Source organism: Lagopus leucura, unplaced genomic scaffold (assembly GCF_019238085.1).
Source record: "Lagopus leucura isolate 7727_CA_CO unplaced genomic scaffold, USGS_WTPT01 Super-Scaffold_100054, whole genome shotgun sequence".
Lineage (NCBI taxonomy): Eukaryota > Metazoa > Chordata > Aves > Galliformes > Phasianidae > Lagopus > Lagopus leucura.
In genome coordinates, this window is record NW_024962300.1 from 1,140,832 (window position 1) to 1,166,434 (window position 25,603).

General features: G+C 49.5%; 1 protein-coding gene across 3 annotated transcripts in view; it reads left to right on the forward strand.

Moving 5' to 3' along the window:
- Window positions 1-8,870: 8,870 nt before the first annotated feature.
- Window positions 8,871-25,603, forward strand: part of GNAO1 (G protein subunit alpha o1) — a 116,870-nt gene continuing 100,137 nt past the window's right edge. For 2 of the 3 annotated variants that reach the window (XM_042886055.1, XM_042886054.1), the window contains exons 1-2: window positions 8,871-9,063; window positions 9,139-9,181. In XM_042886055.1, coding sequence (XP_042741989.1) covers window positions 8,946-9,063; window positions 9,139-9,181 — 161 coding nt within the window. In that variant the 5' untranslated portion in view covers window positions 8,871-8,945. The remainder of the gene's footprint in view (window positions 9,064-9,138; window positions 9,182-25,603) is intronic. The other variant, XM_042886053.1, reaches the window with a different exon arrangement.

The window sequence follows — 25,603 nt, forward strand, 5'->3', positions numbered from 1 at the left end:
CACCACGTTCCTACCACCCATCTCAAGGACTGCTGTCCTCACCAGACCATTTCGGTCACCTATACCAAAATCCAACCCATTCCTGGTTTCTGTTTTGGGCAGGAACCTGTCTCAAAGCAAAACCATCCCCAAGGAGACGTCTTCATCACTGTCACACATGAAATCTGTCCCCAGCACTGATGGATGCGTGGCTCAAATCCGGCACAGATTCAAACACTGATTACAGCTGTGGGTGATGGGGTCCAGAGCAGCTGCTTCTTTATGGGGAATCTGAAAAGCAGAGGCAGCTCTCAGAGACGTGGGTTAAGGGACCTGCAAGCAAAATACAGCTGCAGCTCAGAGTCTGCAAGAAGAAATGTAGGGCAATAAATGTATGGAGTGAAAGCACTTGAACATTGATCAAAAGTACAGAGAAAGCATAAGGGAGAAGGGGAAATAACAGAAATGTTAATTCAGGATCCTACCTGCCAGTGGAATAAATATTAATGGAGTAAGCTGGGGAATGGGGAGGCTTCCTTGGAAAAGCAATAGCGAAAGCAATGAGATTGATTTCCCATCAAACAAAGGTTGACAAGCTAAAGCAACTAAGGGCTGAGAAAAAAACCACAAAACTCTTTTATGGGGGCAATCTGTGGGGGGTGAATTGGTTTCCAAAGAACCAACAACCAAAGCTTTTGGATTCACTCTGGGCCCTCTGATGCTGCCCCAAACTGAAACAGCCAGCAGCTCGGCGGGCTGTGTTGCTCTGCAGAGATGGCCATTCCTGCCCCTAAAGCACACAACACAACATTTCCAATTTCCAGCCCTTCCCCAGCTGTGAAACTTGGAGCCTTCTGCTTAGTTTGAGAGCTGACAGTGCATCCTGGGCAGGACCCACTCTCCGCCCAACACCCTGGCATCAACAATGCCCTAAGGGATGGATTCAACCAGCAAGCCGTCTTCATCCGACACAGACCAGAGCCAGGAGCTCATCAGGGCAGCCTCTTAATTGCTCAAGTGATCTCTTAGATATGCAAAAACTTCCAGCCAAACCTGCAAAATTGATTAAATAATTAAGCACCACCTGACAATGAAAGAACCCAAAGGGTTAATCAGCATTGTGTCCCAGCAAGGGAAAAGCAATCTCCCTCCCCTCCTTCAGCACATTTTATAAAATCCACTTAAAATATTAATTCAGAGATGGTCAGAACCGTCCAGGCCAAAGGGCAGTTGGAAAAGATTAATTCCCCATCACAACCCCAGCCTTGATTTCATAACCTTGGCAGGCAGGTTCCCGGGCTGCAGCACAGCATCCTGCTGCCACGGCCAGGATCCTGGGATGTGCCCCAAATTCCTGAGCCGTGCAGGTGCTGTGCACTCCTTGGGGTACGCGCTGCTGCCTGCTGTGGTCAGTCCTGGCTGGAAAACGCTTCATCCCAGCCTTGTGTGCAGCCAGCAGGAGGGAGAAGGGACGAATTTACGATTCCTTCCCTCTGTGTGCAGGGGCATTATGACAGCTAAACCCTGCCAAAACCAAAGCCTCGCACATGTTCCCCCGCGCTTACATAAAGTGATCAGCCATAAACCGATGAATGATGCGGAGTGCCGATGGAGCTGGCCCAGCTCTGGGGGCAGCTGTGCTGTGTGCCCAAATCCCGATCACATCCCTCGTGCAGAGAGCAGCACACGTCCTTCTCCCTGCCCCTGCATGGGAAGAAAACCCTCTGCTAACCTTGCGAACAGTTCCTGTGTAGGCAAGAGTCACGTGTGATAATGTGTTTCTGTGTTTGCTGAGATGCACAGAGATGGAGCGCAGCACCCAGAGCCCCATCTCCTGCCCTGCAGAGCCGCTGCCTGCCCCAGCTGCTGGTGCATGGGATAAGGGGAAAAGATACAAGCAGCCTGAAGCTAAAAAGCTGCGACCGCCTTGTTAATAATTAGCATCCGTCACAGAGACGTTTTATGGCAGAGAGAGAAGGGGAAGATTTCCTCTGCATCCTGGACCGCCGATGCCGAGCAGCGGCCATCAGGAGGATGCTCACACCTGTGCAGGTTTGCTCGGCGCTGTAATCCCCAACAGATGGTGGCTGCAGCCCCGCTGCCGCAGAGCAGCACTTCCAAAAGTAAATAGCAACAAATGTTTTGGTGCGTAATGCCCTCGAATCTCCATCTCGCACGGGGCTTTTTCTTTTCCCTCTCTCTTCCAGTGGTGGCGAACGACTGAGGACAAATGCTACCGAAAAGGAGGAAGGAGGAAAAAAAAAAATCACAATCAATTAAATGCTTAGGAAAAAAATCAACATGAAGAATTTGTGAAAATCAATCCTAATTCAAGAGGATTGCACTGCTTTGTTCATCTCTCCCTCTCCCTGCCTGAGCAACCAAAGCAATAAAAATGATAGCTCCATCTCGAGCAAGGAAGCAATTGAAACTTCAAAAAGGCTTGACATCGGTTGATGAAGCTTGATGCAGCCTGCATGGTCTGAAAGCTCAACGTTCTGCAAGAGAAGCAATGTACTGGGAGGCTCGGGTAACTGCCGCCCCTCCAGCTCCCCTCCCTGCAGGGGAAAATGGGGTCCTTGGTGCCAGCGATGGCAGTGCACAGAGCGGCCCTGGCTGGAAAGGAAATTGCTGTGCCCCAGTGCCGTTCCACCCAGGGATGTCAGTGGGGCAAACTGCCCAGCAAGGAGACATAGGATGTGCAAAAAAATTAAGCTGGAGGCATTTGGAAGATAAAAGCTTCCCAGATACGGCAAGGACATGCTCTGATAGCAGGGCTCCTGCTCACTGGCGGCCGCGGCACCCCATGCCATGCTGAAATTGGAGCTCACACTGAAATAGGAACTCACGTGGGGTTTCTTATCTGGGGGTCACAGCCTGGTCCCAGCCTTGCACAGAAAGGGAATGGGCTGCAAGCTCCAGCCCAACTGCTTTTCCTGTCTGCTCTCTGAAGGGGAGCAGGAATCCAAAGCTGGAGCCAAACCTGAGCAACAGCACAGAGGAATGTGGAGGGGTGGTTAGCGTGAAGGAAACGGCTGGAGAAAGATGGCAGGGAGGAAAGAGGAAATACAAAACACGGCATGAAGAAGAATCTAAGGCAGCTGAGGTTGGCTCAGGTTTTCTTTGGCCTTTCCAGTTTTCCCTATAAAGTTATGGGTTTGTTGGACTCCCTCTGCCCAGTGCAACCACTAAGGTTACTTGGAGACATCCAGCTCCCTGCAGGGCTAATGGGGAGGGCAGAGACTGAGCAGGGTTCCAGAAGTGCCATCAGCATCCTGCTGTGCTGAGACCCAAGGGATTTAGATGCCCACTGGATAACTCAGCACATATTCCAGATTTCAGCTGCAAGAACTCCACGTATTTCGTAACCTTTGGTGGATGTTTTCTCCTGGACCTTTATCCTACCTCTTTTTGAACCTGGATCAATTTTAGCATCCAGCCAATATTTTGGTATTAATGACACACACTGATACGCCAGACACAGGCTTTGCTCGAGGTACGGTTTCACCCTCACTTGAGATGCCATTTCCCCCCAGTGTGACCTTCTCAGAATAACACCTCTTGTGCCTGTGCAGGACTTGTTCCCCCCCTTGCCTTCCCGTCAAAGCAAGTCCTTGGCTCGGAGCATGGTGAGGGATGCTCATGAAGGTTAACTCCAGCCAAGGACAGCTGGTCTCTGTGGGCTCTCTCCAGAATCAGAGGTGAGAGCTGACTCCCATTACTCATTCTCCGCTGGAGGAGTGTCTCTTTCTGTTCTCTGATTACAGCCTCTGTCAGCTAAAGCTAGCCTTCGTGAATCACATCAGTACTTACAATCAGGAAGCAGCGCACGACACTGGAATAACACTTGGTAAAGCAGATGCTTATTTTAAATATTGTAACATACAATTCTAATAGAAGAACAACGCGATGATTGCGGGCGAAAAATACTGATAGGATTTTGCAGGGAAAAATGGTAGGAGTTGCATTTAACAAATGGTGTATTTGCACTTAGAGTAGCTGCTGAGAGCTACGAGGTAAGAATGTGCTCATATTTTTAGGGACAGAATTAGCGTTCCTCCATAAGATCCCTCATCAGGACTACTTGTGTGGATGAGAGCTGCAAGGCTTCTGGATGGCATTTCTATAAACACAGGAATGCTACTGAAGTGCTGTAAACAGAGCTGCCTAAATTGTCTATCCAAATCCTGCAAATGATGACAGTAGCTGGGTAAAATGGCACTCACAGGCAATCAGCTGCATGGCTGAACTTGAATGCTTAATGCAGAAGGTTGAACTTGGCTTCATGAAGACCGCACAGAGGTTAAACTTGGTTTCATCGAGCCCAAGCAATGATGGGTTTCTCTGCATGGAGGACCCAGGGCTGCCTCTTTAACCCGTCTTCCTGGGTTGTGGCAGATATTTTTCATTCCTGTGAGATCTTCATCCTTGATACTGAGGAAAGATGAGTGGCAAAGGGCTGATGGGCCCTTGCCCTCCTTAAAACCCAAGCCAAGGTCAAACACCCTGTCTCACTCTGGCATTATCTCACTCTGCCTGAAGGACAGCACTGCATAGCTGCAGCCTCACAGCTTTTCAAGGTTACCCGTGCACCTGCTGAACCAGGGATGCTATTATAGCTCCATACAGCAGAAAATAGACAGGAATAAGTTTCTTCCCCACATTTAGTTCTGTTTTATTTAGATTCTCACATCTCCGCCGAGGTATGGCTTACCCAGTGCCATACAGGCAGAAATCAGACAAGGCAAAAGGACAGAAAATAAGGCATCTCTACACAAACCTGTCCCCAGGAATGAGAAAACCCACAAGGGAACCTGCACTGATTTCTCTACGATAATCAGCAGCGAAAGTTCATTATTCTACTTCTGGTTGTTTGGTTGTTTTTTTTTAGGCCTACAAGGTTTTCTCGTTGTCTGCCACGTGTCCCTGAACCACTAGAAAATGGAAAACATCGGTGCTGAAAAACCTTTGTAGGCTGAGTTGAAAGTTGCTGCAGGGAAAGGAGAGGAGCTGGCAGTGTTCTTCCTCACTTGGAGAAGCCACCAGTTGGGGCTCTTTGCAGAATTAAACAAGAAGCAGTAAAACCCTGTTCTTGCATTTTCCATGCACTGAACCCAACCATTCCTTGACGCTGGTCTCATAACTCTCCAAGTCATGAGTCAGATTCTGAGGCACCTCATTCAATTGGAAGGACCAGAACGTATCTGTGGAGTATGGAGTGAGTAAGAACAAAGTGAGGGTATTTGCAACTTGACCTGGTACGTGTGCATTTCATTAATCCTTCCTACACCAACCACTTAACCTTTACGGGCATTCTTATTGCCTCTCATTGTATCGATTCCAGTCCATTTCTTCAATTTAGTGAGATCATGCAGTATTTTAAACCTGTCTTCTACCGCATAACTAGGTTTAGCTGGGGGGTAATTGACATCAATTCAAAGAATGAAAAATTAGGCTGAATATCCAGGGAAAACTTCCTAATGGCGAGATGGCAGGAGCGCTTGGTGCATTTGGTGTGGGCTTCGTGATGCTCCGCAGGGACGAGTCAGGGCTCCTGAGCCTCAGCTGCAGGCACGCTTCCAGCTTCCACCTCCTTGCCCCGCGCTCTTCACACAGCTGGAGTAGGGCAGCTTCACTGCAGGACTGGCCGGAAAAGAAAGGGTTCTCACCCCATCTTAATCTGATTTTTATTTTTTTTTTAACTGAAAACAACCACTTTTTATTAGAAGAAGACTTCAGTCGGGTCCTGAAAAATGGAAACATCATTTTCAGGAACAAAACTCTATATATTTCTCTCTGAAGCCAAGTAGGCTGGTACATGTTTTGATGGTTCGGTGGGGGAGGTTAGGCTTTCTTCTTTTCAGGTTCTTGAAATTCATCCACCACAAATAAAAAGCAGATTTGTCAAAAAATGAGAATTCCCACTACAAAAATTTCAAAGGAAACATTTCCATCAGCTCTGCTCAATTTGCAGCTGCACAAAAACGGCTCAGCAACGGCTCGATCTCGCAGCTGCTGTCCTGAATCTCACCGAGAGCACAAGGCGATGACCCAACCACTGCCAGGTTTCCTCCGGGAAAGAAATCAGTGGGTACTCATGGAGAGCCTAGGAGCGTGCATTGCACAAAATGCCAAGCACAGATCCTGCACCCGTCAGGGAAAAGAGAAATTTTCTCAATGGCAGGAGGTTCAGGTTGCTCCGAAAGTAATGCCTTCTATTTATTTCTGTGGAAATCACAGCAGCTACAAAAAGCACAACACAGTTTGATAGAACAAAACCTTAGCTACAGAACATTATTTTTTCACGCAGCCACTATTAGCTATGCATATTACTAGCAATGAAGAGGAGCCTGCAAGTTGTGCTCATAAAAATCTGCACCAGCAAACCTTTTCTCCTAGGTAAATAGTGATAGGATGAGGGGCAATGGCCTCAAGTCGAGCCAGGGGAGGTTCAGGCTGCACGTTAGGAAAAATCTCTTCTCCAGAAGAGCGATGATGCAGCAGCATAGCTGCCCAGGGAAGTGAGGAGGTCACTGTCCCTGGAGGTGCCCCGGAGCCATGGGGATGTGGCACTGAGGGACATGAGCAGTGGGCATGGTGGGGTGGGCTGAGGGTTGGACCTGGGGATCTTAGTGGTTTGTTCCAACTTTAACGATTCCGTGATCGGTTCCACACCTTTGCTTTGTATGCACTTCCATGCCAGATGCCATCCTGTCAGGCTGCCCCTTTACTGCTGTCACACAACAGCAAAATGTAATGGAATATTGGCAGGAAGGCTCAGCCTCTACTGCCATACCACCAACATCCGCTTCTGACGTTGTGAGACAACATCATAAAAGAGGAGGCACTGCTTTCAGAGCAGCTCTGGTACAAATTTGCCTGTTAACAAGTAGCCAGAGGCTGATACAAAAGACTAATTCTCTTAGAAAAATCCTTCGAGAGGATCCCAGCAGGACTCCAGGGCTGGAAAGCTGCTGGGTAGATGGGCAGAAAGTGCTGCCATCTCATGAGGACACCGCCTCTGGATTTCTGGATTGTGGTTTTCCTGTACTGCACTTTTCATAATGCCCTCCGGCTGGTACCATTGAAATGAAACCTATTGATTGAAATTCTGATCCTATTGATTTTACACAAGAGATTTGCTCAAGTATGAAAGAGCAGGAACTGCTCCGCAGCCACCCCCACCCCGCTTTGCTCCCTGCTGAATGCAAGCAGTAGGCTTGCTTTTCCATGCAGGTATACCCTCGGTCCCCTGGGCTCCCAGAAATAAATTACCCCAAATTCAGATATTCAGTACCTATTAGCTCACAAATGTTCGGTAAATACTGCTGGCCCTTGAGTATGCTAACATTATTTATGAGCTCCTTTCTACTTCCCTTTGTCTGCTCTGCCTCACATCCCTACTTTACATTGTTAACCAGATGCCTTGCTTCTCCCCTTTGTTTCAGAGGTGTAGAGGGAAAATGGAAACAGTGCTTTATGGGAAGGAGGTCGTGTAAGGAGGTGATGCCTTCTAGAAGGAGAGAGCCAGGGAAGCTGTGTCTATAGAAATCTTATTTCCACCCCTACAGGAAGGGTGTGAGGCTACGGGAAGTGCAGAACACGGGAGAGCAGCTGCGAGAAGAGCCCACAGGAGGCTTGGTGCAGCGTGAGCCCCCAGCCCAGGAAATGGCAGCCCCTGCCCAGCCCCACCTGGACCCGGTGTTTCCTTATGGATGGGTCACAGCGGGCAGCGGCCCCACAGCATCCTCCTGGTTCTGTTTTACAGGGAGGCACAGCAGGGTGTGCAGCAACTCCGTCCCTTCAGCTGCTCCTTGGCCTGGCTGCCCAAGGCAGAGGGCAGCCTGTTCCCTACAACACAGGCCTTTCATAGAATCATTAAGAGCTCTCACATCCGCAGGTCCAATCCCAGCCCACCCCCACCGTGCCCACTGCCCACATCCCTCAGTGCCACATCCCTACAGCTCTGGGACACCCCCAGGGACGGTGACTCCCCCCATCCTTGGGCAACTGTGCCACTGCGTCACTGCTCTTGGGGAGAAGTTGTTCCCAATACCCAACCTGACCCTCAGCGTGAGGCCATCACTCTCACCCTGTCGCCGTTACCTGGGAGCAGAGGCTGACATCCCCTCCCACAGCCTCCTGTCAGGGCTGCAGAGCTCTGTCCTGAGCTCCTCTTCTCCACGCTGACCCACCCCATTCACTCCCACAGCGCTGTGCTCAGACCCCTCACAGCTCCACTCCCTTCCCTGGACACACTCCATGTGTTTCTCGCACTGATGGACCCAGAGCTCAGCACAGCACAGAGGCGTGCCCCCAGCAGCGCCCTACAGCGGGCCGAGCCGCTCCCGCTCCCGCCGGCTGCGGTGCCGCTGACACAAGCCGGGATGCCGGCGGTGCCGCCGCCGAAGGATCCCGTCACGCCGAAGAGCGGCGGTGCCGCGCCGTGCGGCGCCGAGGCGGGGCGGTGGGAGCATGCGCGGGGCGCGCGCGTCACGGCAGCGGGCGAGGCCGGCGGAGCGCGGATCGCGGCTCCCTCCCCCGGCACAGCCGCCGCCGCCGCCGCCGCGCCTCCAGCCGAGCGCCCGCCGCAGCCCCGCGCCCGCTAAGCGCGCAGCCCGGAGCGGCGCGGGCCCACCCCCGCCTCCGGCCTTCCTCCTCCCCCTGCCGCTCCTCCTCCTCCTCCTTCTGCTCCGCCCCGCCCCGCCCGCGGCCGCCCGCGCTGCCCGCAGCCCGTGGATGCGCTGAGCGCTCGGGCACGGAGCCGCCGGCCCCGCCGCTGCGGAGCCCGCAGGCCTTTGTTAATCCCCGCGGCTGTCGGCGTTGTGCTGCCTCCTGCTCCCTGCGCCCGGGCGGCGGCGGCGGCGGCGACGGGGGCTGCGCTTTTTTTTTTTTTTTTTTTTTTTCCCCCCCCTTTTTTTTTTTTTTTTTTTCCTTTTTGAAATTAAATTAAATCCCTTTTCGCCATGGGATGTACCCTGAGCGCCGAGGAGCGGGCCGCCCTGGAGCGCAGCAAGGCCATCGAGAAGAACCTGAAGGAGGACGGCATCAGCGCGGCCAAAGACGTGAAGCTGCTCCTGCTCGGTGAGCCCCGCTCCGCTCCGCGCCCCGCTCCGCTCCGCGCCCCGCGCTCACCGCTTCTCTCTCTCTGTCCCGCAGGGGCCGGCGAGTCGGGGAAGAGCACCATCGTGAAGCAGATGAAGTGAGTGCCGCGGGGCGGCGCGGAGGGCCGCGGGCGCCATGTTGTACCCGAGGGTAGCGCCGGGCGGGAGGCGGCGGCCGCTGCTGTTCGGGGCCCCGTGGTGCTGAACGCCGGGCTGAGGGCGGCGGGGGGGCGGCCGCAGCTGGGACCGGCGCTCGGGAGGCGGAGGAGGGGGGGAAAAAAGCACGAAATCCCCCCGTAATGCGGATTTAAAGCGAGGAACGCTGCCGCCCAAAGCCCCTTTTACCCGAGATTTGAGCCTTTTAATTAATGAGAGGCGAACTTGGCTGCCGGTCGCCAATTACATTGAAAACGGGTTATTAAAAAGGGAAAAGAAAAACACGCGACCCGACGCGCTGAAAAAATCAGCCCTGTTCTCACGCAGCATCTCCCTGACAGATGTGGCAGGCCCCAGTGGGAATGGGCCGGTATGGCTGCTCCACACCGTGCCCCCGGCACACGGTGATCTGAGCACGTGGCCAGGCAGTGCTTCCAAGGGGAGAACCAGCGGGGCTGAAGGAGAGCTTAATGAGGGGTTGGAGAGCCTGCAGAGGTTTGGGAGAGCCAACAGAGATGTGGGAGAGCCTGTAGAGATGTGGAAGAGCCAACAGAGGTGTGGGAGGGCCTTTAGAGACCTGGGAGAGCATGCAGAGATGTGGGAGAGTCAATGGTGGTGTGGGAGAGACAACAGAAATATGGAAGAGCCACTGGCGATGTGGGAGAACCTATAGAGATGTAGGAGAGCATGTAGAAGTGTGGGAGAGCGTACAGAGGTGTGGGAGAGCCAACGGAGGTGTGGGGAGCTAAATGTGGGCATGGGGATCCAACAGAGGCATTGGGATCCAACAGAGGTGTGGGAGAGCCAGCAGAGGCACACAGAGCTAATGGAGGCGCGGGGAAGCCAGTGAAGGTGCAGGGAACCAACGGTGGTGTGGAGGTGCAGAACTACTCCATTCCCTTTTCTTCCTATTAATTAAAGCCCATCCAGCCCCAGCCTCCCACTGGAATGAGCAGGCGCCATAGCTGTGCATTGGGCTGGGTGTCACAGTGGTAGAGGCACGGAGAGGTTCTTGTTTCCCGATAGCGGAGGAGCCGGTGGCTGGGAGGAGCCCTCGGGCCGCGGGGTGCGGGCGGTGCAGGCGGTGCGGGCGGTGCGGGCGGTGCGGGCGGTGTGCCCGCTGCCATCCGCAGTCCCTCCGCGTTGTCCCGCGGGCGCGGCGCGGTGCGGCTTTCAGGCGGTTCGCGTGGTGGACAGCGCCCAGCGGGGACTCGAACCGCCGCTGGCTCTGCGCTCGGCTCCTCCCTCGGCGCTCGGCTGCCTTCGGAGAGCGCTCGGAGGCGGTCGGGGGGGAGCCGAACAGGCTCGGAAACAGCCGAAGGGGCTCGGGCTCCGCTAGCCAACCCGCGGGCGTGGGCTCGCCGCGGGCCCTCAGCCCGGCTCGGTGCCGTGAACGTACGGGGATAGCCGGTCCTGCGGGGGTTTCCAGAGGACCGAACCACCGTCCCCGCCCAAGGCAACGCTCTTCCCACAGAGCTGCAGGGCTGTGGCAGCGAGCAGCCTCGCCCTCAGCGCCGTTCCATCCGCCTCTCCCACTGCTATCGGTGTGCAAAGGCACCGAGCCCCCCGTGAAAGGGCATTTGGGGCCGGCTTCGGGGATTTGAGGCTGGATTTGGGGCTGGGAGGACGGGTTTGGTTTGTACGTGAAAGGTGGATCTTGAGAGGAGCTACTGCAGATGAACAGCAATAAATTATTTAATCTCTAGGAATCGCTTCTGCGGAAGCGTGCTGGAATGGCGGGCGACGGTTTAGTGGAAAGAGTAGCTGTGGCTGCCACAGTAACAGCGGCAGCTGTTGAGAAGGGGCAGCTGTGGCCTTACACAACCGTGCACGGGGCTCCCGTGCTGCGGGGAGCAGAGTTCTTGCTGTTTAAACCAAACCGGTTCCAGATCACAGCCGGTTCGCTAGGCTACGTTAGTAGAGTGAGGGCTGAGAAATAGCCTGTTGTGCATCTGTCCTTTCAAGGAAGCAGCCCCAGCGTGATGCACGGCAGCTTGCAGCCCTGTGCCTGAAGATGCGGAGCTGGCTGCCGCGGTGGCAGCTCTGGGCGTGCAGCGGGGCCGCGTGAGGCTGGGCTGGGTGGGGACGCGGCGTTGCTGGGAGCAGCCGGAGGGAGCCGGCGCTGCAGGGCGCCACGGGGAAACGAACGCTTCTGAAAATTAATTTAAATATAATGCAGGCATTAGCATTTCACCTGGTCAAGCTCCATTACGCGAGCTTGCTGAGAACCTAATGAATTCTTAATAAAGATTAAATTGCGCGTTCATTAGATTTTGATGAAAGAGACCACTGTTTTATTTTTTTAATGCTGTGTTATTGGTGCGCCTCTAGATAATAAATCTCAGCCCCGTGAATGGCTACGGCAGTTTCACACTCGGCTGTCGCCTCGTGAAGGAGCACAGGAATGTGCAGGCAGATGAGAAAATGCTAAGACAAAGGAACGGAGAGCAAGCGTTGCTCAGAGCGCTGAGGAGAGGTTACGTGCTGCCCGGTTAGTCCTTGAGGTAGTGGGTAGTGGGGAAGAACTAGCAGGTAGAACTGCAGTGCTTGGAGAGCTTAGCGAGGACGGGGCTTGGGGCTGATCAGTGCTTGGAGGCACCTTTTGGCAGGTGGCGGGGAGTGAAGAAAGGAGGTGCAGGTGGGCGCAGCCAGGTAGGGCTGCAGGCCAGCCTGCATTGGCAGTGACAACACAGGCACTGTGGCGCTTCCCTCAGCACAGGGTGATGGCTCCCACAGCCCCTGTGCCTTGGCTGTGCTCATCCTGGCTGGTGGCGTGTGCTCGGGATTCTTTTGCATCCTCGTCCATGTGTCAAAAGCAAGAGAAGGGCTGTGTGTCTTGGGGAGCACCCCGAGAGGTGCACGTTTGCCACACAAGCCGGTGTGCTCAGAATCAGACAGTGACCAGGCTGTTTTCTGCACCTTGAAAAATAGCTTTTACCAGGCAAATCTGGAGCTCCTTTGAAAATGCCAGTCAGAGGGTGAGGGTGATTCAAGAGAAATTTGTCTCTCCCCCCACCTGGTCTCTGCGAGCTCGCTTTGATGTAGGACTGCAATGAATGCCAAGATTTTTTAAGATCTTATATCTTGAAGTAAACATTGAGGGCAGGCAGAATTTGATTTCCTTTTCTGGATTATCTGGATGGTAGCTTTGAGGCAAGACTTGTTATTGGTGTGTGGGACTTTGTAGGGAATTACAACTCTGGTGAATGTGCTTGTTCATCAAGCAGCCCCAGCCTAGGACAACACCAATATCTCAGCCTGTTACTATTCAGCAGAATAGTCAGATGCATGCAGTGTTTCAGTGGTGAGCAGGGAGGAACTATTCCCTGAATACTGGGGAATTCAGCATTTAAATGTTAATGCACAGTGCCTGAATTAGCTGGCATGGCTTCAGAACCAAGGTCCGGGCACTTACTCAGCAGCTGCCTTTCTGGATGGTGAGCCATTCCTTCTTCCCAAACAAGAGGTTAGTGATGGCTGCAGCATTCAGGAGGACACGGGGCTTCACCTGCCTACAGCAAAAATCATGGGTTTTTGGGACATATGTATTTTTTTGGCTCTTGCTTCCAACCCCCTATATCCTCCCAGACAGTCTCATCTCATTTCCTCAGCAGTGCTGGCAGTGCCCCACTGATGGGCATCTTTGCAGTTCCATCTCTTTTTGCATTTAAGTTGCACCAAAGATGGGAGTGTGTAATAAAGGGAAAAATCAGGCGAGAGTGCAACATTTCTCTTGAAACCATCTTCTTCCCAACAGCCATCAGTCCCAATAGCCTGCTGATATATTGTTTTGACCTTTATCAAAGAGCCCCTCGAAACAGCTCCAGGCTCTACATGCTCTCCATGTAACTGAATTACTGATAATCTAATGAACTTCTTCCGAGTGAGAAACAGTCCCCACCCACTGGTTTACAGCCCGTCTCAGCAATGTGATGGTAAATGCCATCAAAACCCAGCGATGTGTTGTGAACACCCACTCGGGGCCTTGCTCTTTGCTGTGTGACTGCGGCTCAGCCCTCCGCAATTTTGCGCTTTCAGCCCCTTCCCAGATGCTTTTTTGCATCCCTGGGTGCTGTGGGTGCCGCTTCCCATGCCCTGCAATGGCACAGCACCCCCTGAACTGGGCAGAAATAAGGGTTGGGGCAGAGGAAAGTGAGGCTATCTGTTTTGGCTTGTAGTTGCAAAAGATGAATTGTATTTTCGGCACTTTTTTCCCTTCCCTTTGGATTATGGTGCTTATAAAAGAAAACGCTAGCAATCATAGTTCATCTCCTTGTACTTCTTGTTATTAGGCTGAGAAATTTTAGAGAAAAGCAGTAACTATATTAGCAGGCAAGACAGAATACATTTTAGGTTTGGGTTTTTTCTTTTTCCTTGACAGTTCTTAATTTGTTTCTTGTATAAGAAACTCATAACAGTAAAAATATCTTTCAGTGACAACAGTGAACTGCATAGCTTCTCCTCTTTCAACCTACTTTCAAAACCTGAAAAGAAATTTGCCTGTCATATTCTGACATGACACATCTAGTCCTGTTGGAAATGTTTTAGCAAGCTAACGAGATGAAAGCAGTTCTTTTAATGAACTCTGAAGAAAGAGACAAATCTGCACAAATGTAACTGGGGACGTCTTCTTTTATGTTTGGCTTGGCTAACCCAGAAGTTGTAAGAAACGTTAGGTTGTGTCGTGACAATTGGAAAATGGTGGTGGTTCTTCTCAGCCTGTTCTCTTCCATCTGTCTGGCATCATAGAGTCATAGAACCATAGAATGGCCTGGGTTGAAAAGGACCACAATGATCATCTGGTTTCAACCTCCTGCTATGTGCAGGGTCACCAACCAGCAGACCAGGCTGCCCAGAGCCACATCCAGCCTGGCCTCGAATGCCTGTAGGGATGGGGCATCCACAGCCTCCTTGGGTCACATCTAACATGGGTTCTCTAGTGTGATTTCCTGGGGAACATCACCAAAATGGGGGAGGAGAGGAGCGGAAAAGAAAAAAATTAATGAAGGTAGAGGTGCTTTGTTGGCTATTCTACTTGACTTGGTCAAGAGAAAGAGGAAAATGAAGAAAAGATTCACGCTGGTCAAGGCAAAAGCAGGTTGTGGTCAGTTGGAGAGTAAGAGCCAGGCAGTGAATAAATTCCTATGGAATCATCAGGAGTTGCCCATGCGAGAGCTAGTTTTCTTCAGTCCTGTTGCAGAATCACATCCTACCCCTGTGAGTGTTAAGCTCCCCCAGTTTTGCCTGGGTTTGTAAGACAAAAAGTCCTCACTGACTGCTGAAGCTGGTGGATCTGCCACTCGAAAGCCTGGTGCAGGAGCAGGGATCGGAGGATTGGAGGTTTGTTGTAGAGCCTAAAATTGCTTCTGTGAGACCTGGACTCACATAGTGGCCAAGTGAATTCTGTTCCGGGGATTCTTTGCATTTGTCTTTGCTCTGGTTTTGAAACTTCCAGCTCTTCTGGCTTTAGAGACAAGTTAAAAAAAATAATTGTCCTTAGTTTAGCCTATGGATTCCAGGTTGGGAGTACAGTAAAAAACAGTCCGAAAGAAGACAAGGAAACAAAAAACATCTCAACTGCTGAGTTGTTTTTGCAGCCTCATTCCTTTTCCTTTTAATTTTTTTTTTTTAATTTCATATTATTATTATTATTGTCATGCATTAGCAAGACTAAAACCAGTGATCTCAGTTAGTTTAAGTCAACTTGAATGGCCTTGCCCCTGAATTCTCTCTTTGACCTCAGTAGGCTTTGGACCACATTCTTCCTAAACCGATGTACAACTGTCAGGAGATCTGTTGAATTTCAAGTGTTTGCATGGCATTTGGTGGGACTGTAGACATGGCTTCATCTGCAGAAATGAAAACTGGAAACAAAAAGGTCTGGAAATTACATTTTAAAAAATATTGGCACCTTAAAACCTGCGGTCATTTTTCTCAGCCGATAAATTGTTTGGTTTCATCCGTGGTGAGAAGTACAAATGATATTTTGCCATGGTTTTCCTAATGCTAAAGAAACATTCTACCACATACATAAAAATCACCGTCAGCTGTTAATTGAATCATTCTCGTTTTATTTTCAAGGCCATTCATGCAAATGACAGACGCAGGGAGCCGGAGGATTATAGTCTGATTATGGGATGCTGTTAGCATTCTACCTAAAATCAGAAAATGCAAAAGGCTGAAAAATGCTTCTGGATAACACAAAGCAAAGAGCTGAGCAAAAGGGAGAAAAAGCCCTTTAATCCAAAACTCAGTCGTTTTCTGTTCATAGTGATGATGTTATAAAACTTTTGATGGGGACATTTCTTAGCTTACCAACAGAAATGCTTATCTCCTGCAGCTTTCAAGTTAATTGAGAAAGAACTGAGGAGCGCAGGGAATTGTGTAGTAAGCTGACATCCCATCTGTTTGCAGATTGCTAATCAATAGCAGTTTTGACATTGAAAGAGAAGAGCTGTAAGTGCTTTGTTTTTCTTTATTCCCGGGCATGTCCTGCTCTGCTTGGTCACCAAAAATTGCATCAGTGCATCACAGAATCATTAAGATTGGAAAAAGACCTCGAAGATCATCTAGTCCACCTACCACCCATATCACCCACTGCCACGTCCTTCAGTGCCACATCCACCCTTTTCTTGAACGCCTCCAGGGACGCTGCCTCACCACCTGCCTGGACAGCTGTGCCAGTGGCCTGTTGTTCCTTCTGAGGAGAGATTCTTCCCACCCAACCTAATAGAGCAGAGCTTTCATTGACATTAATAAGCTTAAAGATCCGAAGAAAAGCAGTTAGAGAAAGAAAAAAACACGGTAACAGAAGGTCCTGCCCAAACCTAGGAATTTCGGTGGCTCTCCAAAGCCTCCTTTGGTGCAGAAATCCGTTTTGGTGGTCGTTGCAGGAGCTGCTTTTGGAAAAGGTTAGGGCGGCAGCCATCCCACAACTGCCTGGTGTGCACTTGGAGGATTTCTGCACTACCTGTGAATTGTTACTGAAAGAGAATGGGGGGTATTATGGAAAATATCACTGCAATGATAAAAACGTGCCGAGTTTGGTGATTTGTCCTCTCCGTGCAAGAGCTGACTGGAGGTAGGAGCTCCGCTTTTGCAGCTCTTGTCTGCAGCACACAGGAAGGGCTGCACGCACAAAATGGCTGTTGGGTGTGATGATCCAGATGGCAAATAAGAGGTTTTGCTGCTGGACTCCTGTGGTGGGCGAGAGCATAGAATCGTAGGATTGCTTAGGTTGGAGGGGACTCAAAGATCGTCCCTTTCCAACCCCCTGCTGTGGGCTGGTGACCAGCCATTGGATCAGGCTGGATCAGGACACAGGAGATGCGTTGTTGCCCACTGTGCAGGGGCTCCTTTCCAATGTCAGGTGAGAGGTCCTGTCTCATTGCTGACAAATTCCAAAATAGCAGCCAGAGCTCATGCACCACGAAAGGCACTGCAGAGCCTTCATCCTCACCCTCTGTCAGCACATCTCTGGGATGGAAGGAAATCACTGTGATGAACATACGCCTCGCATCGTCATTGTCACCCATCACCCTTGGTAGTTAATTGTTTACCCAAATTGGACAAACTTTTCCACGTGAATGAGGAGATATTTACGTAATAAAGCAGAAAGCTCCTAGTGGCATTATTTGTTTTCCTCAATTTAGCTGTAGGATACATTTTTATTTTCCTGATTTCCAGCTCAACAAAATCTCCAAGTGCTGTATCCCCTTCTTGCCTTCAAGGTGGGTCCTGCCTCAGCTTACATGGGAAACCCAGCTACTCTGTGCATGTCTGAGGGGTTCAAACAGAGCAGTGGGTGTTTGGGATATTAGGAACAATTTATTCTCCCCAAGAGCAGTGATGCAGTGGCACAGCTGCCCTGGGAAGTGGGGAGTCACTGTCCCTGGAGGTGTCCCAGAGCCATGGGGATGTGGCACTGAGGGACGTGGGCAGTGGGCACGGTGGGGGTAGTCTGGGTTGGACTTGGGGATGTGAGAGCTCTTCTTCAACACTGGTGGTTCTGTGATTCTACAAAGTGCAAGCCTGAGAGTCAGCAATGCCTTCTGGTGGCATTGGCATCATGTTGGCAAGGAGGCAGGGACCCCCAGGGCTGCGGCACACGTGTGCTTGGCAGGAGTTCTCTGTCTGTGGGGCCTCGTCTTGCTGTGATGGGAGTGGGGCAGGAGGGGTTAAAGCTGGTGCTGATGCCAGGGGATCAGGAGGGAAGAAATACAGGGAGTGAGGCCATACATGGGAAAGAATTAGTGGTAATTTTCATGCAGTTCAGTAAATAATTCAGAATCTAAAGTTAACTTATCTGCTTTCTTGTTTATCTGTGTTTTCTGTTTTCAGATCGTTTCAAGAAATGTTTGTTTCTCAATCATTCTTGCGTAAACAACAAATTGTAATGTCTTTTCTACATGACAGGGCATGAAAATTGATTATTACACTGGTACTTTTAGTTCTGATTGGAGAGATCAGATTGTTCTGTTTTTTCCCATCTGTGGTCAAACCCGCAGATATTCAGGATCAGCTTTACATTCAGTTTCTGTAAGTGCTCCTGCGTAAGGCTTTGAAATGGGTTTTTGGAGTTGAAATGTAAAATATAGGAAACCGTACTGGACTGCCCATAACAGCGGTACCAACCCAGGCAACCCAGCATGCTGAAATTCCCCAACAATATAAATACACTGAAGCCACTGCTCACTGCTGCTGGCAGCGGGGCCACAGGACTTGCAGTGCTGCCAAGTGATTGCTGCTGCTAATCTGGAAATAGTTAGATGTAGCTCATATTTCATTCACGCTCAGGTCCCAAACCTCAGGACAATTGAGTTTTCCCATAGTGTGCGCATCAACATCAATGGGCGGGAGCAGATCTGGGTTATTGCTTGCAGACAGATGTGTGTGCACCCAGGTTGGTTGAAGACAAAGCTCAGGCTCATCTCTGCTGGGCTGACCAGTTTTAGTATGAGATCTCTGTCCGCATCTTCATTCCTACACCTCTTGGAAAACACAGGGCAAGAAGAAACGATTCCTTTTGTCACGGCCTTTTTCATGCATCTTTTGTTTCCATTTTGACTCAAGTTCTCTCGGGTACCAGCTTTCAAATTTATTTCTGTTGCAGTTGTTTGCAGTGTTATTCGTATCAAGAGAAGTCATACTGTCTGGTTTTAGGAGGCTCTCATAACTCAGCAGGACTTGTGCCTGTGCAGCCTGTTCAAGCTGAGGCAATAGCTCTGCTCTGGGCAGTGACCTTTTGCCTAAGTTTAACAAGAAAACCCCCATTAATCTCTTATTCAAGATTCTCAACTTCTGCTTAACTAAAGGACTGTGTCTGTTTAACTGAAGGACTGTGTTGGGGCTGGAGCACCTCCCCTATGAGGACAGGCTGAGGGAGTTGGGCTTGTTCAGCCTGGAGAAGAGAAGGCTGCGGGGTGACCTCATTGCAGCCTATCAATACCTGAAGGGAACCTACACCCAGGAGGGGAGTAAACTCTTCAAAAGGGCTGACAACAGCAGGACTAGGGGAAATGGATCCAAGTTGAAGGAGGGAAGATTTAGGTTGGATGTTAGGGGGAAGTTCTTTACAAGGAGAGTGGTTAGGCCCTGGAACGGGCTGCCCAGGGAGGTTGTGGATGCCCCGTCCTTGGACGTGTTTAAGGCCAGGTTGGATGGGGTCCTGGGCAACCTGATCTGAATGTGTATGTTTGGTGGCCCTGCCAGGCAGGGGGGTTGGAACTACATGATCCTTGGGGTCCCTTCCAACCCGGGTGATTCTGTGATTCTGTGATTCTGTGTTTGGAAACCAGCTGAGGCTCAGTCATAAGCAGTGCTACCACAGATTGTCTTGAGGATACACATTGGGATAGGCTCAGCTGGGTGGGTGGAATTGGTTGCTAGTTTCAATTTGCACCGCATCAGCTTGTTTTCTTGCTCCTAGTTGATGCTTTCTTGGATTCTGAAACCCCAAGCAGGGGTTTGATTAACATCTCTTTTTGCTAGTGACATAGGTTTAAGTCATTTCTGCCTGTCCCTGCCTGTTCTGAACCCAGGGGCCATTTCTGTGGTACCGTGGTGCAGCAAATCAAGCTCCTGCACAGTCTGGGTTAACACAGCATTAACCCAGGAGGCGGCAGCAGGGCTTGTCCATCACGAGCTCCCAGTAAGGCACAGCACGCTGCACACTGAGCTGTGAGATCACACTGGAAGATTCAGTCACTCTTGGCTGCTTCTCTGCGTGGGGCTTAATTTTTTGAAGGTAAATCAGTCACTTTCAAAGACTTTGAGAAGTCATTTCGAGAAGTCCTTCTTTATTCTTAACCATTCAAATGACTTTTTTTTCTTTCTTTCTTTTTTTTTTTTTTTTTTTTTTTCCAAACCAGCCCTATGTTCTCCTGTTAGTTCCTGTAAACACAATGCAAATCTTCCACTGGCTCAAAATTTTTGTGGGTTTTTTAAACAAACTTCCTGTGACCCTCTGTGCAGCAAAAAGCAAAGTGCTTTTGCAGTCTGTCGCTGTGTCAGCTCGGTTGGACCACATCTTGTGCTTGTGGAGGTCAAATCCATTTTATCTGGTTATGCTTTTTCAATCACATTTACATTTTTAATGCAGTGCTCAGGTTTGCTTCACACTAGAATGAACTCTGTGGTTTCATAACAAGCCTTAGCTGTCCTGGGCTTTGGAGACTTCTCTCTTTTATTTCCCCTCAGCCTTAGACAGAGTCTTTGTAATTTATAAGGTAAGTTTCCTCCACTGGATAGCCAGAATGCTGCAGAATCCTGTTATGCAAGTGGCCAGTGATATTTTCAAGTTTTGTTTTACCTGGAGCAGATTTTAAAGCCTCCTGGTGCTTTGCAGGGACTCACCAGCTTGCAGCTTCAGCAAGATGCCTTTTGTGCTCTCCCCCTAAATAAACCAGGCTGGAAAGTCCTTTTTGTGAAAGGTCTTTGTCACGTTTGTAGCATCACAAGAGCTTCAGAAGGAGTCTGCCACGTGGCTGCAAGGTCAGCTTTCAGTGTAAGTCCTGCATTTTCTCTTTTCCTTAGAAGAGGCTTTCACACACTCCTCTTTTTCCCAAGAAGATGCTGAGTGCTAAGTAATTTAACAAATAGCAAAACCCACACCAGACAGTTTGGTGTCTTCTGAAGCCCCAGCCGCCTTTGAGTGTGAATGAGCCACCTCTTCACTGCCTTTTACACCAGTAACCTCCAGGCTCCAGCTAAATTCTTTCACTCTTTCCCTGGGAAAATAGAAAGTTTGTTGACCTGTACCATCACTTGTAACTGAGCAGGAGAGAAGTGACCAGCTGGCACTGCCAGTGGCAGCAAGAATGTAGTGCCGACAGCAGAAAGCATAGCAGAGGCAAAAAGAGGCAGAGCCTGAAAGCAGGAGTCAAGTGAGGAATCACGACCAAGCTCAGGCTCTGGATAACAAAATGAGGTCGTTTCCTAAGCAGTCAACCAGAAGAGTGACAGCATCTTGGTACAGCAGTGCACAGACTGGACACCGACACCTCCGTGTGAACCTTGCTCAGAGCAAGTGCCAAGAATAAGTGGATCAGAGCTGTCAGAGCTGGTAAGAAGGGCAGAGGGTGGCAGGAGAAATGATGACCCCCCATTCACGGTGTTAAGTGTGCCTGGTAGGATTTGATAGAATGAGAATGCCAACAAGATAGATCCTAGAAAGCCCCCTTTTCATGGGAAGTCTTGGAATCTAATTTCCTAAATGAAAGGATACCAAACTCTGCAAGCTAAAAGACAAAATGTTCCCGTATGTCTTTCCTTTCCTAAGTGCATCCTTCCATAAGCAGCACAAAAGCGCAAAGTAAAAGGATAGGAGCTGCCTCAATTCAGATTCAGTTACAAGCAAGCCTCCTCTAACCTCTGATTTATTGTCTCCTAGAAGATCTCCTACATATAAATTGTAGAGGTCTGAATTGCAGTGAAGAGGCCCTGGGCCATTTGCACAAAGCTGATGCAGTAAATACCCAACAGCAGAGTATAGAAAAATGAATGCGAATGAACACAGAAACAAAATAAGATCTTACGTCCGGTAGCAAAATCACGGTTAATTTTTAGTAGCTGACATGCTGTACTCTTTCACTTAGTAGCAAAACACACCCTTGATGTCAGGTTATGTCAGATTGACAGAGCATCACTGTCAAAGAGAGCGTCAAACTTTCAGAAGTGGATCGAGTGCTGTGTAGAGGAGCGAGGAAGGTGAATATTCAAATGAGAATGTTTGTTTCTCCTGAATGCTTTTTGGATAAAGAGCCAGGAATTCCAGGTCCGAGAACCGATTGATGGAAGCTGACCTTGATGTGGACAAAATGGTCAACAGCTTCAGAATAATGAATTACGAGCAGAAATTGTGCAGTCAGTGATGGAGTAGATCAACAAAAGGTCATTTTGTCCAGCTCTGTCCTAATGCAGAACTCTTCTTGCTCACGTATTTCTCAGTGCTTCACGTGATGTACTTGTAAATAGACCAGACACCACGATTTCCACACTGTTACATCTGTCTCAACTGCAGTGTTTAGCATAGAATAGATTTCACATTGAATATCCTTATCTTGAATTTTTACTCCGAAATTTCCTTTTGCTTCTTATAATCATTTCCCAGCACAGAAGAGTTTATAACAACATCAGCTGCTGGAGCAGGAATACAAACTGGCGAATCTTGGAGCTGATCTGTATCTTTTCAAGCTTTTTTGACCAAAGTTTGGAACAGGAGTTAGTGGTGCTTTCCTTTTCCCATCCTGAAGATTTCCACTGAAAAAGAGGCTGTCCTCAACCAGAAGCATTGCGGTGGTGGAAAATGAGTCATAAGTACACATCATGTGATGTTTTCCCATGCAACAGAAATCCCAGCAGAGGCCTGCCTTCGAACCTGAGCCCCGTAGAAGCTGTGTGAGTCCATAGTACAAAAATTAACTTCACCCCAGAGCTACTTCTTCCAGCTGAACATCTCTGAGAATGGGCAGCGCCAGCAGAAGGAGGAAGGCTATCTTCGTACCTGGCTCCAAGTGATTATTTTTAAACAGCACTTGTACCATTCATGCTATTTCAGAGCTCTGGCTGGCCAGGCTGGCTCAGCAAAAAAGACTGCAAAGCCCCATGCAGCTCTGTGTCCTCTACTGACAACTGTGTAGCTCTGTGATCCCCTGAATCTTGCTGCAGGTTTCAGAGAGAGCAGTGCAGTTGTTCTGAAAAGCAGGCTTCAAGCTTCACAGAACAAGCAGTGGTGTTATTTGGCCTCTTGGTGGTTTTCTAAAAGTAGAAGATGCCCAAGAACTCTCAGTATCTGCAGCTGGTGCTTGCCAGAAACGCTTGCTTGATCTTTATGGATGAGTGGAGAGCAGGGGAGAGGAGGGGGAAGGCCTCGGAGGGGAAACAGCTGAGGAGATACAAATGAAAATTCAATTAAACAGAAGACATGGAGGATTCAAAGCAGCACTGACGCTCTGCTCAGGGCTGCTGATGAGCCTTGATTTCAACACGAAATGTAACAAATGAAGAAGGCATCAGTGAAGAAAATAAATGACCACACTGGAAGGAGCTAAATTACATGACCAGGAAGATAAAAGCATTCAAATAAGACACTTCTTTTTATGATATGCCTGGGGCTTGTAAGAAATGCAACCAGAATGTTAGATCCTGTGTTTGTAACCGTTCCAAAACTTGTCCGGTGTGAGAGAATTTCTTTCCTAAAGGTCTGAGTTTGCCAACTGGAAGACTTGAAATGGATGATTAATATGATCCCCTACTGCTTTCCACCCTGCGTAGCCATCAAAATGATGTTCAGTGGGTATACTAAAATCAGAATGGTGGCATTTTGCACTTGTTTTACCTTCTGCCTTCTGTAATACTAGTGTGGGTTGTAGAAAATGGTCCGTCTTGGTTGTTCTGGCTGCTGCTGCTTTCGTGTTTTGTGGAAGAGGTGAGCAAATGCTGGGTATCGCTGGGGAAGCTGCGGTCGCTCAGAAGTTGAGTGGTTTTCTCTGTTAAGATAAGCTGTTATTCCTCTAGAAAACAGTTGTCATCAGTTTATTGCAGCTTTATTTTGCTCTTTGCCAGCTGTGAGAGGAGCTTGTTCAGCACAGCTGGTCATTCCAATAGCTTGATTTGTCCTGTAAGTATTTTGCTTCTTTTGGGATGTCACTACAATCACCTTGAAAAGCCTGTTAATAGTAATTGAAAGCAATCTCAAGCTTGCATGGAGCATCGGGGATTGAGTTGCGTTTTATTTCTGTAAAACAGAAATCAAAGTGAGCTGTTAAAGATGCTAGGAAGCTAAACAACAGCTAGGGTTACCATGCTTTGGGAAACTTGTGGTGGTAGAGGAAACTCCAAGCGTGTCTTGACCCAAAGCCCCTTAAGATGATATGGATCTTCCCAGTGACTTCAGTGACCTTTGTGATCAGGTTCTGAATGCAAAGTACAACCAGCAGTGGCAGAAAGAGGTTAGGCACTGAGTACTCAAGGACTTTGCATTTCCAGGGGGGTACCTGAGTCACCAGCCCGTGTGTGGGGGATGGGGTTGAACCTTCTGCAGAAAGCGGTGGGGAACTGAAGTGACGGGTGCTGCTGGGTTGGACCATCCAGTGCTGAGACTCAGTGATCTTTGAGACCGTTTGCAAATGGAAACCAGTTTTCTTGGAAGGGAGAAGCTCTCTGATGCCATCTATTCAGTTCCTAGTTGTTAGTTATTCTAGCTGATACCATCTATATGCTAAGTCAGTCACGATGAATGGCATTTAAAGCATCCCGACCTAAGTCATTACATTATCACATTCGGGCCAGGCTTTAAGTAAAAGAGATTTGGCTTGTTCTTTTACTTGGCCCTTTCCTAAATGTTCTGCCGTTATAATGGAGGATTATCTGCGCTGGAGGTTTTCTTCATTTCCATTAGCAGACAAAATCTCCCTCGGCACAGGGCAGCCCTGCGATGCAGGAGGAGCTTGTCCATGTGCTCGCTTTGTCATCTGGCAGAGCAGAGCCTGACACCCCCTGACACTGCAGGGCTGCCCAGGGGCTGCTGCTGTCTCAGTGTGTGGAACATTGTTTTCTGAAAGGGAGGAGAATCGGCCCTTTATTGACCAGGAGTCACTGGGCAGCGTGGTCACTGAGCTGGTGCTTGTTGATAGAGCTGGCTTTTCAGTGAGGGCCTTTGTGGGCTTATCTGTTCCTTCAGTCTGCGTCTTTTGGAGGGGCTGAGGTGGGGCCCTATCCTTCCCAACCCCTCTGCCTTTTCTGGCAGAAGCACAGGGATGGAAACAGAGGGGCTCTTCATTTTCAGGCCTAGGGATCTCCGTGAGACCCCCTCACTGGGATGTATCGCATACTACTAGAGACGTACTCTTAGTTCGGGGGTCTTCTGCAGTTGGTTTGCAGACCACAAGCAGTCCCTGCTGCTCTGGTGGGCAGTGCAGCCTGGTTGTGGGGTTGCATTGCCCTGCACAAACAGAGCTGCTGTTTGAGATCACAGCTTGGTGATCTCTTCCCCAGCTCATCTTGCTGTGAGGCTCCATGCAGTGCCAAGATCAGCTCTCAGGACCAAGCGTGCTTTGCAGACCACATTTCAGAGTGAGGTTTAATGTGCACTGTTTATGTCTGAGACTAAATTCAGGTTGCTGTCTTCTTTGTGTGGGTGCTCAGAGGGCCAGGTGGTTCAGGTCTTTGGGTGCTCCCAGTTCCTCGGCTAAGGAGTTCTGTAAATACATTTTTTGCATAAAAGGGAGAAGACTTAGACATGCAAATTGCTTTCACTTATCTTACTTATCCCAGAAAAATGTCAGCAGAAAAGCAGAAGAGGCAGAGTATTATGTCACATGGCCACAAGGAATGGTAGTAAAATGCTGGTTGCTGGCTAGGATGAAGTGTGACTTCAGACCCCAGGTGAGAGTACATGAGCTGTAGATTTGTGTCAAGATAACTGATTTTAGGAGGGAGTTTTTCACTTAGGAGGAAGTTTTTCACCCAGAGGGTGGTAAGGCACTGGAACAGGTTGCCCAAGGAGGCTGTGGATGCCCCATCCCTGCAGGCATTCGAGGCCAGGCTGGATGTGGCTCTGGGCAGCCTGGGCTGCTGGTTGGTGACCTGCACACAGCAGGGGGTTGGAACTGGGTGAACACTGTGCTCCTTTTCAACCCAGGCCATTCCATGATTCTGTGATTCTATGATTCGATGCATGAAGTCCCTAGGAGCCTATTAGATAAATAAGCCATTCTACAGATGCCTAAACCAATTTCATTTGGCATTAAACTTTCTCTCTCCAGTTGATTTCTTAAATTTTTTAAGCTAATCTGTCTGGAGGTACTGCACAACATCACAGGATCATTAAGACTGGAAAAGACCACTAAGATCATCTTGTCTAC